Source organism: Phaethon lepturus, unplaced genomic scaffold (assembly GCF_000687285.1).
Source record: "Phaethon lepturus isolate BGI_N335 unplaced genomic scaffold, ASM68728v1 scaffold15629, whole genome shotgun sequence".
NCBI classification, from domain to species: domain Eukaryota; kingdom Metazoa; phylum Chordata; class Aves; order Phaethontiformes; family Phaethontidae; genus Phaethon; species Phaethon lepturus.
The window spans coordinates 3048-19352 of record NW_010562898.1 but is presented as its reverse complement, the minus strand read 5'-3'; the positions used below and the strand labels follow the sequence as shown (position 1 = coordinate 19352).

The window sequence follows — 16305 nt, the reverse complement described above, 5'->3', positions numbered from 1 at the left end:
GCACGCTTTTCCACAAATGGCTGAAACAGCAATGATCTAAAAGAATGACCTGTGGGCAGGGAGGGAAAGATTGAGACATGCGTGTTTCTTTTGGAAGTTCATCTGCTGAAGCTGTGCTGCCAATCAGCCTTTGACAGCTCTCCCTCACCTGTGAGGCTCAGTTCTGTCTCCGCAGGCTCAGCTGAGTCCCCGAGCTGTCACCTCTGCCAGTCACCTGCCTTGGATGAGAAGCAGAGCTGTGGTCTGAGCCTCCAGTGCAAGGAGATGGGTGGTGTCAAAGCTCACATTCAGATCACTGCTGGAAGTGTCAAAAAGCCCTCAGCCTACTTGCTCCCCCTCCAGCACATGCACCGAGCAGCTTCTGTGCAAGCTTAAATGGTGAGGTGCTGGAAAAGGTTTGTGACCAGCCACAGGAATTAAACAGAGCCCCAGGTTAGAGAGGTTCTTATTAATAATTCCTGCCTTTGTACAGGTACCAAAGCAAGGATTCTCAGACTGCTCAAAACAGCAACCTCATCCTTCCACTTGGAGGTACCAACCCAACACATTCTCCACGTCTAGCTCCCTGGACAGCCAGACACCTCCAACTGTTCAAGCAACCAACGAAAATGTGTTGCAATAGAAAGGTAGGTCTGATTTCCAAATCATTTATGTTACAGATATACAAACTTTTTTAAACTACAAACATTTAAAGAAAGTGTTGCAAATGCATTTGAGTTTTTCCTAAGCTGCTAAACCCAAAAGAGAGTATCAAAGTCCCAGAAGGGCTCCAGTATCCAGACCGAGACGATACATTATTTCTCTCTTATACAGCATTAGGCAAGACCAGTACAGTATCTGAAAAAAATGCACAACAATTTCCCTACCCCTGAAAAACCCTGCAGACAAATATTCACAAGCCCCCACTGCTGGCTGCAACAAAGCTATGGATTGACTGCTGTTTCTAAATATGAGCAGTGAGTGATGTTTTTACATTCATTGTTTGTCTTTCAAAAACAATCTTTTCACACCTTTTTTTTTTTAAATCTTATTTTGATATCTCATACTATATTAATTTACTGTGTCTTAAACCAGTACTACTAAAAGACGGCTACAAGGCTATATTCTTTGTCAACTGAACACATACAAAAGATACAGCTCTCCTTAACCAAGCACTACAGCCTGCCCTCAAATACATACACCTCCTTTAAGAGAACTCACGTGAGATGCAAGCGTCTCATTGCTAGAATTTTCACCTTAAGAACTGGCCGCTTTAACAGGTGAAATACACAAACCAACTCAAGGACACCAATGCAAGCAATGTGCTTGCCTTCCAGAAAATGTACTTCTGAAAGTCCTTCAGAAAGTGAACCTGTTTTCTCCTTTCAGAAAATCTTCATGCAAAGAACAGCTTCATTTGCGTGTCATAATCATAAATTAAATAAAATAAGCCAGCCGGAAAGGCTAGATAAATATTAGATTTGGACATGTTGCTATACTATTTAGAGAGCCACAGAGACCAACACACAGCACTCTCACATACACACACAAGCCTTTCCACTAGTTAGAAAGGATTTTCTCCTGCAAAAGAGGATTTGTAGAAAGAACAACGTTCAGACAAGAGGAAAGGGGAGTTAAAACCCAGCCTCCTATATGCTAATAAATAAACTGCTCTATTGCAAGATTCAGATCAAAGGTTTAAAAAGGCAAAATTATGCTACTATTAGAGAATATCAAAATATTACTGTTATCATCACAAGTGGCATATATGCAAAATGCAGTTGCACAATAATGCCTAGGCAGATAGAGAGCAACACTAAGTCTGCCGACTAAAAGTGAACGATATACCCATTTTAGTTTTCTGTCTAGTCTTTTGGCATCTTTGCATATGGTGCAAAAGCAGAAGCTACCAAAGAATAGCACGTCTTGTATAGAATATTAAATAATTTCTCCAGATAAGACTGGTGCAACGCTAGCTAATTTTAAATCTGCTATGAGTAACACAGTCAAACCTAGTTAGTATGCAAGAAACTTATCTCTTAACACAGAATGCAAAGTTATGATGCAACAGCATGAACAATCCCTGGTTGTCCAGTTTTCGGTATAAAGGTAGTGCATAGATCCAAGTTTCTATTTCAGTTTGCTGAATGGAGAAGGAGCTCCCATTTCACTTTTGCTGAGCAGCCTGGAAAGCTTTCAGTTCCAGCTGGTACCACTCCGGTGCTTCTGGTCCGTTTTGCCCAACGGGGTTGTGATCGTATCCGTAAGCCACTGTTAATTCTTCATCCTTCTCCACAGCCCTGATGGTGCGGATACACTTGATAGGCCCAAAACGAGGATGAACAAACCTAGACAAAAAATAAACACCCTTGCTAGGCTTAGCTGCCAATTCACAGGCTCTGTTGGCCCCTTTTATAGTTTCAGAAGTCACTCACAGTTTAGAGCAATATCACATAAACTGGTATCAGATGAGTAGATTGCTTTGAGACAACCTTATGAAGACTTAAGTAATAAGGGCAAAGATATCACTATATTAAACCAGCTTGGTGTAGCTCTATTATAATTTGAGGTTTTTCAGCAGTCCTGCAACATTGGTTGTTGGTAATAAATAAATAAAACAAAGTTAATCACTGCCACATGCCTTGGGCTTGCAGTAGTAAACATCCTCATGACCGGAAAACAGTATAGATTATGAGAGAATGGAGAGCATGGGAAATTGCTCATCTTAATTTCCTCCGCACAGGTTACTTGCCAAACAGTCATAACATACTTCTGTACATCTTCCCCCACAGTCCTGCAGTAAAGTGAACTGGCTTACATAATGAAGAAAAACTATTTTCTTCATCTGTATCTCCACAGGTCTCTCTGTTTATACATTGGTATAAAAAAATTTTATACCTTTGAACATATCTATACATCAAAAGTTTCCTAGTGCTCTGCACCAACTGCAGAGCAGCAAGATGCTAAGTTTATGAGTATCAGAAATGACAAGACATTTGAAGGTGCTGGTCAAGTAGTTCAGCAACGATGGTGCAGTCCTACCCACGCTAGGATTTAGAGAGCTGTGCTTATGCATTTCAGAATCAAGAGGCAGCTCCTAAAGCTCATGACAAAATTAACGCAGTTGCAAACTTCAAGACACTCCATGGTGTAAGCCCCAAGAAACAACAAGCACCCGCAATGCCAGCCAGTTTCCAACTCGGCCCAGGTGAGCAGGGACTCCTCCAGTGCCTGGACCCACTACTCCCAGCCCCACCGGCCGCTCCTCATTCCGCTGCCCAGAAACACCCTGTGAGCCCAGACTGCCGGGCTGCGGCTTCCGCTCCAAAACACAGGACTCTACTTACGGGTCATAGATGCAGTTAGGAGTGAAAGAATGGTTGGCCTTATGCCCCAGCGAGGCACAGTACTTGGCGGCGTGGTTGTAGGGCTCTGGCACGTCTATGACTGTTTCATCATCCAGGGATATTGTATTTCCATTGAGGGCCCAGTCTCTGCTGTCTACCTAGTTTGCAAGGCAAAAATCCAGTGTGTGTGTGTGGAGGTGTCAACTTTGCCAGCAGTTTGAAAGCAAACATTCAAATATATGCAACTAAAGCTTTTCCTCTGTGTAAGTCACTAAAAAAAACAAACCACCCACCACTTTTTTTTATATATACATAGGTGTACATGCACTTTCTTTCAATAAACTCCATCATATTAGATCTTAAGGGTGAGCAGGGGGTGGTTGTAAAATTCTGCTATAAGAAGATGATTTCAGAAGGAGCCACGAAAATTCAGACTGACTTTTTTCTCTCCTTTACCTCCTGGTGTGTAATTCGCACTCCATTATAAAAGGACATAACTGTACTGGCTTCTGCTGCTACCTTCGAAAATAATCCTTCTCCAGCACTGGAAATGAGCGAGACATCAACATACACCCTACAAGGGGAAAAGGGCATGGAATTAGTGACTGACCAGTTTTCATTTTCAAGAAGTAGTATCACAACACTACTGGCATAAAGACTTCAATATCATAATAAAACTAATAATTCAAAACCTCAACATGCAGTTCCTTCTCCTTTCTCTCCTCCCTATATTGGAGGAGAATTTTGGCGAAATGGAGATCTGGTGAGAAGTAGGGGCTGAATTTCTCTATTAGTTTGAAATTATTTTTTAAGTGCCAATCTACTATTACTCCGCAATGATGGCTTCAATGCAGGAACACCCTCAATAACATACCAGAATCCCAGAGGTCCCCATGTACACACCATGTACAGCTGAGGTTGCTGGTGTGTATGTGCACAGATGAGCAAGAGTTTTCAAGGTGAAGTCCTAGATCTTCAAGCATCTGATGCAAATTAATGCCAGCATTTTACTAATCATTTATTTAGATATTTCAGAGTATCAGAAAAGGACTACAATCGAGGTGTCTACAGAGCAAGGTCTCTTAAAAGTTTAGGTAAGAACTGTAATTGTGAAATAGCCATGAAAGAGATACCATGACTGACTACGATGAGACAATTGCTGAGGAACGTGTTTTGACATTACAGGGTTGTCACAAACTGTATCTCACTTTCCTCCAGCTTGCTGATTTACTCTTCCCACTTTGCTAAATCTGTAAGGAGGGAAGAAAACTTTGTACGACTCATGCCATTCAGCGAGATGCATTGAATGCGGCGCACTACAACCTGAAGCTAGTTACGGGTCTAGAAAATAGGGAACAGCGTACTTTTTTTGCTCAGAATGTTGTAGATGTGGGTTTAGTGGATTAGCGGAGTCCAGGACTTGACTGAACACATCTTTGAAATGTTAAGAAATTATCCTAGTTTAATCTCTTAAAAAGTATTGCTGTGTTCTATCCACTAGAGTGCAATTTCATTGTGCAAATCAGAAGGAAATTCAATCAAGTCAAATGCTGACTGATGTGCAGTAATGGGTTCCATTTCACAAACTTACATACTTTTTTTTTAAACCTTAAATGACGAAAGGTTTGCAAAATTAGGCCCCAAATATGTAACAGCAAAGAAATATGGACAATATTGAAAGAGGGGAGAAGAAAAAAAGCCTACCTCTCTGACTCATAAGGATCAGGAAGAAGTGCATTTGTAGAAATGCAGGATGAAGTAGATTTGTCAAAAGTGTACACTGGGCCTAAAAAAAACCCAAAACAACCATAAATCAACAAAGGAAATAAACTAATTGACAGTACTGAAAGCACGCAATCCTTAACTTAATCAAGACATTCAAAAATTAAATTTTAATGACTGCAAGAAATAAATGTTATGCTTCCAAAAAATGGTATTAAATAGAACTGCACCGGGAAAAGTTTTTCAGTGAGATCCTGTTTCTTGATTATCTTTTTCCCTCAACATACTAGAGTAGCAGTTGATATATATGCTCTTCAAACTACCAACTTTTAAAGGACTGGACAGTCTTTCAAAACTGACCCTCCCAGAGTCTCAAACTAAAATTAAAAAGTAAAGCAAAATGTGAAAGAACTTATTCAATAACACATTAGTGATAAAAAAAATCTTGGACTAATTCAAATATGAAATGTTTTCTAGTCGAAATCCTGAAGATACTTCAGCCAGAAGATAGGGTACACTAAAGTACACTTGCTACAGTTACTTACTTCCTGACATTAATAAGCAACTTGGTGGTACAGCTCTAATCACATCCTCACATCCTTCTCCAATCCACTGCCAGAGGACTATCTGGGAGATAGGTTAAGGTGCATGTGGAAACAAGATGGGAAAAAACCCCCAAAACACAGTATTACAAAGTTTGATAAAAGGCCATTGTCCCTGGTGTCCAAGATGTGTTCTGGCTGAAGGCAGCTTCCTCCAGAGCATAATTCGATCTTATTTACAAAGCACAACTGTACCCTCTCAGAAGCTACCTTTCCAAGTTACATTTTGATTTGCTATCGCAACTGAGAGATTTAAAAAATAGTGTTACATGCATTTGCTTCTCGACACCTTTTTGCTAAGTTTTATGTTCTAATTTGATATTGAATAAGACACCCTTTGCTGGCAAAACAGTAAACGTGTTAGCACAGTCCCTGTTTAACACTCATGGCCGTGCCAGCAGCTTAACCCGCTCACCTCCAAAACATCACACGCCTCAGAGCAACAAAACTACTCCAGAACTATAGGCCCAAGGGCATCACTGCCCTGCAGAAGGAGCACTGGCTACGTGGGTCGAGGACACCACCCTGACCCCAAACATTTCATAGACACTTTCTATCAGCAGGACTAGTCAGGCTGAAGGGTGTTGGTGAATCAGACTGTTACACAACTACTGAATCTAGTTCACTAATTCCAACCCCTGTGTCCTTTCAGCCCCGTAACGCAGATGCCGGAATATTCACAGTGCTAACATTCACTTGCACAAACCCAACTGGCAGAGCGACAACCAAACCGTGACTTCCCTCTCCACTTTCAGTTATTTTACTAACAAAACAAAGCCTGTATCTGTGCCAGCAGTAACGTGGTTAAGCAGGTTTTCACACTGGCGTAGATGGCAACGGTGAGTCCTGCGACGAGCAGGACTGCGCCCATGAGCATGCGAGAGAAGGGTTATGAAATGCCATTCAGCGGCAACACCCGATGGGTCACTTCCCGCTTGTTCCCAGAGCAAAGGAATCGCTCCACATGCCTTTCTGTCCAGCCTTTAGAGTTTAGAAAAAGGGTTTCTCGCTAACAGATGTATCATGGCCAGCCTTTACAGTCTCTAATGGGGAACGTTATAGAAACCAAGCTGTTTGCAGCAAAGACCTGGTAGTGAGAATACAAGTTTCTCTGGTAGCTGAACTTACTGCCTGGTACGACTTCAAACTGAGGTTTCCCATCCTCTACAGATGTCAGAGTTGCCAGTTTTGCTTCTATCATTTCTCCATCTATGAACCGTCCAGAATATGCAGTCTTTCCATCAGGGTACACATAGGCTATTTTCTCTCCAGTCATCTCCCCTTCTTCATTCACTTCTCCCACAAGGCTGCCTCCATCCTGAAAGCACGGACAAGAAAGAAAAGACAGAGCATTTAGTTATACTTTACTATCTTCAGTAAATGAAAAATATTTTCCCCATTTTTTTAAAGCAGCAATCTAAGCTGCAGTAAGTTCAGATGTGAGAGCATGAAAACGAGTGAGAAACAGAGACATGAAGAAGCTGGGTGAAGTCATTCCAGTCAGGATAAAACTGATAAAAGAAATTAATGGGTTTTTCTATGTTGTTTGAAATAGGCAAAACCCACGGTCTTTCCTTCCATATGACACAAATACTGAGCTTCAATTGACAAAATTTTTATACGAAGAGTCTGTGAACCAAGGCCCAAAGCCACACACAAACTTTGTCTGAGTTTTCTTAGTAAGATATTGTGCTGGTGGAAACAAAAAATTAAAACACTGCCTTGCTCGCTGCTAATTCTCGGTACTTGAGCCTATTAAAAAAAGAAGAGAAGAAAAAGATTTGCTGGACAACTGGAGAGTGTTTCTGTCACCAGCACCCTCCGCAATGTCAGGTCATACTCGATGAAAACAACTGTTTGCTGAAAGCCATCATCAGCAATGCTTTTCCTCTCTAAGTGTTACACATTTTAGCCCTGGGCTTTGCCATCTGTGATTTGCCTGCAACTCCGGTTAGGTTTATTTAGGGAATTGCAGAATGAGATGCACAGATTAGCACAGGTCTAATGACTTCAGGTGTTTGTTTCAAAAAGGACAAGGAAACATCTTCAAATAATGCCCTGGAGCAAAAACAGCAGGTGTGATGTGGAAACAGACTGGTTTAGATCAAGATCACTGCACACAGACTCTACTTCAGAGTGGTGCCATTTTGTTCAACTCCAAGGATGAAAGAGCTTCAAACATACAGTAGTAAGGAACAGCGAACCTTAAGTCTGGGCAAAAATTTATTTGTGCACATAGCATCATGCACAGAACATGCATAAACAATTGCTTCCATAGCAAAGGTTTTTTTGAAACACCTTGCATCCTTTAGTCAGGCAAGATGATAATGATCAGCAACCTCTAAATATCCACATTTCCAGAAGGTACAGCAACACTTTGCCAGCTGGAAAATGAAACAGGAGACATGACATGAAGGGTCAGCTGTGTGTATTTTATACACTAGTATTGAAAAACTGCTACTTGTTTGGCAGCATACATGTGCTGGTTTTGGCTGGGATAGAGTTAATTTTCTTCATAGTAGCTAGCAGGGGCCTATGTTTTGGCTTTGTGCTGAAAACAGTGTTGATTACACAGGGATGTTTTAGTTATTGCTGAGCAGTGTTTACACAGAGTCAAGGCCTTTTCTGCTTCTCACCCCACGCCACCAGTGAGTAGACTTTCACAAGAAGTTGGGAAGGGACACAGCCAGGACAACGGACCCCAACTGGCCAAAGGGATATTCCACACCATGTGACATCATGCTTAGCGTATAAAGCTGGCAGAAGAAGAAGGAAGGGTGGGGGACCTTCGGGGTGCTGGCATTTGTCTTCCCAAGTAACTGTTACACATGATGGAGCCCTGCTCTCCTGGACATGGCTGAACACCTGCCTGCGGATGGGAAGTGGCGAATGAATTCCTTGTTTTGCTTTGTTTGCATGTGCGGCTTTTGCTTTGCCTATTAAAGCATCTTTATCTCAAGCCATGAGTTTTCTCACTTTTACTCTTCCAATTCTCTCCCCCATCCCACCGGGGGGAGTGAGCAAGTGGCTGTGTGGGGCTTAGCTGACAGCTGCGGTTAAACCACAATAGTACCCGAAGCATTTGTTGATTCTAACACATGCTTAATGGCAATAGTGAAAACCAGTAAATAAAAAGAACAGCCAATGGTGAGCATTTGAAATGAATCTGCAACTAAAGTATGTGCAACAGTGCAGAAATACATTGGGTTTTGACCAGCAGCTTAATGACATGCAGATGTTTCCCCCTCCTCAGCACAAGGTAAAGATTGAAAGGTTCAAGTCTAGAGTATTGTGTAAGGCTGAATAGGAATCAAAATTTTTAAAAAAAGTTACATCTGATTTGTTGAGGGAAGGCAGACTTCACAACACACCCTGCAGCAATGGACAAAGTCTGTCCTCCTAGTTAAATAAGGGCAGCAGGTTGCAATAGCTTGCAGGGCTCCCACGCTCTTCACCTGCAGTCAGCACTACAAAGTGGCAAAATTACTGGCTCAGCCTTCCCGAGGAGACACACATAAATGCACTTCCAAGGGGCTGAGTTCCCTGGAAGATGAAAATAGCGAAGGTATCTCGCAGCCTTGTTGAATCCTGTCTACCGGACAAACATTCAACCCCAAAAAGGTTTAGCTGTATGTTGGATTATCCAAAACCAGAAAGGCACAGAACTTCCACCCAGATTTTTGTGTTGACTGTTTGATATCTGGGTCGTGCTGCATGTTTTTTTTCAGCTAGGAAGAAAAGAAAGATACATAATGGTACTATTCTGCAATAAAGAGAGCAGGTGGTCAAGCTTACCGGGTAATAAATCCAACAAACTCCATGTCGAATGTTGTCTTTATACTGCCCTTTGAATATCAGCCGCCCATCACTGTCATACTCCTGGGCTGGTCCATTCAGCTCTCCATCCACATATGTGCCATGAAGGACCACTCCATCCTCGTAAGTGTAGATTCCCTGGCCTTGCAGGGCATCATCAACGTAGTACCCTTCCAAGGTGCTGGTAGAGAGAGAAAAAAAACAGCAGTGGAAGACTATCCACCTTTCTAAGAGGTGAACCCAAAGCCGTGACACGAGGCACCAGCCAACCCCTTCTCTGCTCATCATTCTACATATTGTTGGTACAGAGAGGCTGAAGGGAAACGTTCAAGAAAGTCAGGTCCTAGGAGGAGGTAAGTGTTGACACCTGGTTTGCCATTGCTGGGTACCCTACAACCCTCCCCAAAACACACACCACCACTGCAACAATCACAGCTTTTCTCCATTTTGTCGGTGGCCTCTCTCCAAGAGCCCAGGCCGTTGCGGGGCAGAGCCATGCGCGGGCGGACTGAAAGGTACACTGAAAGGCTCGGCGGCGGCTGCCGGGGCTCCCTCGCTGGGACACTGCTTCCAGCATCTCTCCTCTGTCCCCTGCCAGGCATCGCTATCCCCCATGTCTGAAACTCTGATGTGTTTGCTAATTTCAACCAAATTTGAGGGGGAAAAAGGGGAAGGGGAGTAGGAAGATAAACCTGATCTCCCTGGAAAGCCAAGATGAAAAACAAACTGTTTTCTACAGACCTCCAAAGGCAGAAAGCAACTTACGCTGTCCTTTCACCAGGGTGCGCTGCATCAGCACACATTATTCATCTAAATTGCATTGCTGAGCTTTTTTTTTTTATAGGCTGGGGTAGCAAATTACAGCAACAAATGGATGCTCATGGTCAAGGAAAAAATTATTGCTCAAGCAGGCTGCTCTCATATTAGGATTTTCTACCTCCTACGTCTGGATCTTGACTGACATCTCCCTGGTGAGATGAAATTGAGCCATCGTACAGGTGGACCGCAACGGGGCACAAACTGCAACCTGCTACCCATCCGGTGTCAGCTCCCTAGCGATACACTTCGCGGCAATCTGTACCGGAGTCGCTAAAAGCACTGTCATTTTTCATGTATTTCTATTAAAATGGAACACAGCCGGTCAAACTGAACTAGTGCTGCACTTGGATTTGAACAAAGAAACATTTCACTTCAGTTTTGTCTTGCAAACCCTTTAGAAGGGGCACAGTAGTATCTTGCAATCTGCTTTGCTTCCTTTCTTCAAAAAGGCTGCTGAGAGAAACTACAAAGAATGAAAGCATAACTGTAAAAGAGGATCTACTCAGCTATTTCTTTCTTAGGTTAGAACTAGCATAAGAAAATACAGACTCTGTAGATTTTAGCCCAGCATATTCAGCTAACAGCCAGCTGCAGTATACATACTTTCACTGCATAATTCTTTTTCTGACACAGACTTCTAAGGTATAAGCCCAAACAGTGTCTGGGAGCACATGACTCTACACGTCTTACAAAACTTTAAAAAACATACTTTCAAGAGTTGCGGAAGGAATGTTTTCCCAGAATTAACTTTTTGGCTTCTAAAGCTTCACTCTTTGTTTTTACATAACTTTGGCAAGCTGGCTGAGGTTCCCATAGGAAAATACACTACCGTAGAAGAAGGTACGTTATCCATGACAGACAGTGTGTTTAGAAACAAGACTTAAGCTTTGTGTTTTCACAGCTCCCTTCACAGCAATACTGTTTTAAACAGCTCCTTCCCTCACGCCATGCATTGTCCCACTGCAATGCTCACGCAGCCTCAATGCAAACCAGATGCAGGGCAGGAAGGGGCAGGAAAGCTGTTTTACTTTTCAGTCAGATGAATTCCTTGATCCAGGTTGCTACAGAGCTGCAAGGACAGCTACGGCAACACAGCAAACGGAAGGAGCAGAGCAGATGAGGGAACCACCAGAAATCTGTGCACTTACTCGACTATAAATGACACCACTTTCTTCTCTAGTTTATCACAGATCACCAGATTTGAATGTCATTGTAGCTGGCACCACACAGAGAGTCCACACGTAGGATTACTCTTTAAAAGAAGCAGCCACCCCCAGTTTACGTAATGAAACAGACCAAAAAACCTTCTCGTTACCTTTAATGGTATTAGTTGAAGTTAACAACTTGCTAAATTACAACAGTGCTTCAGCACTGGAAAAAAAATAGCTGTTCTTTTACTGTAACTCAAATTTCTAGGTTTTCTTTCTTTGTATTAAGCTCCAAACAGTGTCCAAAAGATCCATCTCCTCCTACTCTCACATCGTCTAAGGAAATCAACAGAAAGATACCTGAAGAAAGAATTCCATGTCTTTCAACCTTGCCTAAAAAGCCATGTTCTCTAAAATTTCTATTTTTCTTAGGTTTTGGAGTTCTACTCCCTGCCCTGCACCTCCCTTTTTTTTTTTAAGCTCTCAAAGTATGGCGTCTGCAGCCAGACACAATACTTGCAACCAAGACCTGATCAGCACAAAGAGGAATAAATAGCTCCTGTGTCTTGCATAAACAAAATCTTGTTAGTAGAAACCCTGAGCTAGCCTGTACTTTTCCTGTTTGCTTCTCAGATTATCATATTTGGGATAATGTAAAGTTTTACTGAAGTCCAGATTTATCAGATTTACTGTCTTCCCATTATCTACCAGGCCTAGAGGGGATTTAGGGTATAAACCAATGATAAAGAGTTGGGGGGTACAATACTTACTGCAACGTGCTTCCAGGTATTGAGTTACATCAGACCCTGACCCATTAATCCCTCACTCCCTGATCTCCCACCTTTCCCTCTATATGGGAACATTGAAAACTTTTTCCTGAAAATAAAACCATTCTCTGCTGTGTTCTGGGAGATGTCAGTTTACAAGAGCTTCTAGTTAAGAGAGAACTGCAGCCACAGCTCAGCGCCAAACACGGCTCTCGTGCTCGCAGTTGTTGCGCAAAGTGTTTTGCAAAGCACACTCCAGCAAACCTGAGCACCAATGAAAGCTCAAGTACAAGATCCAAAACAGGGAGTATGCCAGAGGTGAAACTTCTCTCTCTGAAAGAATATGCTAGGCTTTGTTGCACTTTTGAAGGGGGAGAAAAAACAACCGAGATTTCACTCCAGGCTTTCACTCCCTTAAATAATCAACAGGAAGGGGGCAACTATTCCAATAAAGGAAAAAGTTCTGACTGAGGCAAAGAAGCCAGGCAGCCAACCCTATTTCCCAATGCTCAAAAAATGAGAATGCTTATATTGCTGCCAGTCCAGTGCCTGACAGGACTCAACTATTCCCAAACAACAGACCTACAGCAGTTCAGCTGTCAGCCTTTACCAGCAGCCTGTGAGGCAAACAGATCCTGGAATGCTGAAACGAGCTAACTTGCTGCACTGAAGCACACAATGCTGTAAGATGAGAGGTATTTCGAGAAATTTGGGGGATTCATTTCTCTTCATAAACAGCCTTGCCCATGGCACAGTTGACGGAAACAGCACGTCCTATTTCATGCCAGGTCATTCCTCCTGCAACATGTCATGACACCTGAACCATCCACTTCAGAGAGCAACTTACTCTTGCTACCTGGGTGTAGCTAGGTAAATTGCAACCTCCTTAGTAACTAGTCACTGCTCGGTTAAGGCTGCTTTAGCTAGATCAAAATAAGCTTAGGGCAGTTCACAAAAATATCCCATTTTCCAAAACCACAATATAGACTATTTTTATATATTTTTTTATCCTGCTAGCTCCTGAAGTAATACAATAGTCAACTGTTCCATTTTATCAGGGGTTATGAAAATAAAAAAAAAAAAAAAAAAAAGAAGAGAAAGAAAAGAAGAAAAGAAGAGTTGGCAACACTGAAGCGGTACAGAAAAGGCTCAGCAGCAACCTGAGTTTTCCCACAGAGCACTGCCAGTACCCTGGATTACTTGGAGGAGCAGCCCTACAAACAAAATAGTGGGTCACTTTCTCCGACAGTACAATCAGCAACTGCTCTGCCGAGATCATCAACAAGCACATTATGTACATGCGTCCATAGAGACACTGTCTGCCAACTTTAAAAAAAAAAGAAGGGGCTATTTTAGAGAGGTCAGCTGCTGGACAGTACTGATTTTCAGTTACTCACACAAGATTTAATAAGCCCATTACCAACAACAGTGGGGATTTTTCTTCATCCAAGCTTGGAGGCCTGATCAGTTTCTGCATAACTGAATAAATATATTATCTTTCTCATGAAAAAAATCCACAATCCCCAGTATGAAGTAATTGCAAAGGCAAGTACAGACAAGGAGCTGACTCACTGAGACAGCACAATACCTCTGCTCCTGCTCAGAAGTTCGCTGAGCAGGAGGAGAGCAGACCTGGCACGATTGTCAGTTTAACGGCTGCTATTCATAGTGCCACCAACAGCTGCAAAACCATGAAGAATCGTGTCATTTTATACATCTGCTGCTCCTTTGGAGGAAGTTCTGAGCAACTGCAGAGAGACACGCTGCAGTTGGGTGAAGACGTACAAGGTGTTCATAATGAAGACCTGAGGAGAACACATACGCACAGACACGGAGTAGCCCAATTTCACTGTCGCAATTCCCAGTGAAGAGAGAGGAAACTACAGGGGCTTTTCTGAAAATAAATCAGGCCACAAGCAAACTGCAGAGGATTAGGTAGAGCTGGGAATAAACCCATATCTAACTCCGTCCTTTAACCATCACACAATCTCCAAGACCAAGCAGAGGGTAAGACTCTCTTGTCAAGGCCCCACGTCTGTACGTGATGTCTGGCACAGGGAGTTCCCAGTCCAGCTGCAGTGTCCGTACAGGGCTGTAAGGCAAACAGAATTCCACCTGCAGTTATAGACTTGAACTTTGTAGTCCAAGTTGTTGGCAAGCATGGTTTCCAATAGCTCTGACCACGTTCCAGTTCTTATGGTCTCTAATTAGTTTGTAAGTTTTGTACAGCGCTGAAAGAGCTCACACAGCTGCATTCTCCCACCAGGAAACCACTCAAGGCACCATGTTACACGCAAAGCCCCCAAGCGCACAAAGGTGTGGCCACAGCAGCAGTGGAGAAAACTTTCCAGTTACAGTTTTTAATGAGAAAGCTTATCCAGAAACTCAGCAGCATACAATCAATGTAGATCAGTTTTGTATCACTGCAAGCAGAAAGCAGAATATAGAAGAAAAATCAAAGTGTCAGTGTCTACCTTCCATCAAAAAAGAAGAACTTGCCACGGCCATTCTTTTCTCCATGCACAAAGTTTCCCTCAAATCTGTCTGTCGATGAATAGGTGACCGTACAGAATCCATGTGGCAAACCATCATCATCTAGATGCCCTGAAATAAAATCCAGACAAAGAGCAAAAGAACACATTAAACATCATATAAAATTGCAAACCTGTTCTGATTATGTAGACGCTTGAAATGCAGTAGCTCCCTAGTACAAAACAGGAATCCGCATCAAAACATTTCCGTTAGGAACAGTGATCAGAGGTTCAATACAACTGAAGTCTGTACTTGTGTAACACGCTTCACTTAAGATAAAAAATAAAAAGGGTCAGGATAAAAGAAAAGGGATGAGAGCCAGGACAGAGAAGAGAAGAATAAGCAAAAAGACATGTTTCTAAAAGAAACAAGGCTCATACTAATCTAACTTCTGTCAATATAAGTCTTAAAAATATTATAATTCTTTACCTAACATATGTATTTCCTGGTGAGAACAGAATAGATTTAGACTTCAATCCACTGAGTAAGACAAAGTTTGTTTTTTTATTTTGATAAGTACATGTCTTACAACGTGGGTGTGCCACCTCGTAGCTATATCCACAGGAATTTAAAGAGATAAAAGCATGTAATAACTACAATACCATGCCCTTGCAGGATGCCACTCAACTTGCTGTCTCGTATTTCAAATGCTGGTCTCCAGTGCCTTTCTGATGTCTTCACATTACATCGCCCCATCCCGTTCCCTTTCCTAACCGTATCAATTTTCCCCATCTTAGCTGTTGCATGTGGGGAAAGTGGAGGGACGATACGCATGGATCCTCATCTGCATGGGTCTGTGTTTTACAGAATACAAGTGGTCAACTCTGATTAAGTTCAAGCATAGTAACGCTCGTATTGCATCTCTATCTGCCTCTTCAAAGCCAAAAGAAAGTGGAAGAAGAGAGTTTTAAACAATTGTTCTTGTCTAGTTTACCTGTGTGGACTTGGGAGTCCTTAGCGCTATGTCAGCAGAACATTGCTCCGACTGCAGAATGAAGACGCTCAAGCTCAGCAGGGCTGCTTTCAGCACAGCGATACACCAGCTGCGGGTCTAACAAGCTCCCATGGTGACATTTTGGCAGGTATAAATTTTGCATGAAAACCGACAAATAAAAGCTAGTGTATACTTATGTTCTTCCACATTTCTAAATAAAAACTGACCCCTGATTCCCCAAGTCCCTTGGTGAAGCATACAAAGCCTATTAGAGATGAAAGACAGCACACACATCTACTTCTACAGGCTCTAGGTCAAGCTCTTCCCTGACCAAACTTGCCCTAAACTGAACAGGTTCAATACACGTATGGAAAGGGCAGAAGTCCAGTGTGAGGGGGAGCGATTACAGCCCAGGCTGATACAGGCAACAAGAGGCACTTCAGTATTACCAGACCTCGAGTCCTATGCCCAGAGAGAAGACGAGCTGTGCAGACAGCAGTGGGAAAAGCCAGCCACCCATGCGGCTTCAGAAGTCCATCTATTCATGCCCCAGTTGCAACAGGTCCACAGGGCTCTGCGGGACAAGGGTACCCAGAAGGCACATGCATGCCCATGTGTTCTTCTCACATCACCATAAGC

General features: G+C 42.6%; 1 protein-coding gene across 1 annotated transcript; it reads right to left on the bottom strand.

Annotated features, from left to right (window-relative positions):
• Positions 1-2062: 2062 nt before the first annotated feature.
• On the bottom strand, positions 2063-15464 carry SETD7 (SET domain containing (lysine methyltransferase) 7). Its single transcript, XM_010294432.1, has 8 exons — positions 15335-15464; positions 14675-14804; positions 9446-9647; positions 6779-6968; positions 5031-5112; positions 3783-3900; positions 3327-3484; positions 2063-2327 (listed from the first exon to the last, which is right to left on the bottom strand). The coding sequence occupies exons 1-8, from the start codon at positions 15462-15464 to the stop codon at positions 2147-2149; spliced, it is 1191 nt and encodes a 396-aa protein (XP_010292734.1). The 3' UTR covers positions 2063-2146.
• Between the last annotated feature and the right edge of the window lie 841 nt (positions 15465-16305).

Excerpts from the sequence above, each read along its gene's own strand:
- SETD7 (XM_010294432.1), bottom strand. The coding sequence starts at position 15,464 with ATGGGGAAAATTGATACGGTTAGGAAAGGGAACGGGATGGGGCGATGT. Across the intron at positions 6,969-9,445 it reads TTTGTTGGATTTATTACCCG|GATGGAGGCAGCCTTGTGGG; the intron begins GTAAGCTTGACC and ends CCGTGCTTTCAG. Across the intron at positions 3,485-3,782 it reads TGCGAATTACACACCAGGAG|GTAGACAGCAGAGACTGGGC; the intron begins GTAAAGGAGAGA and ends CTTGCAAACTAG.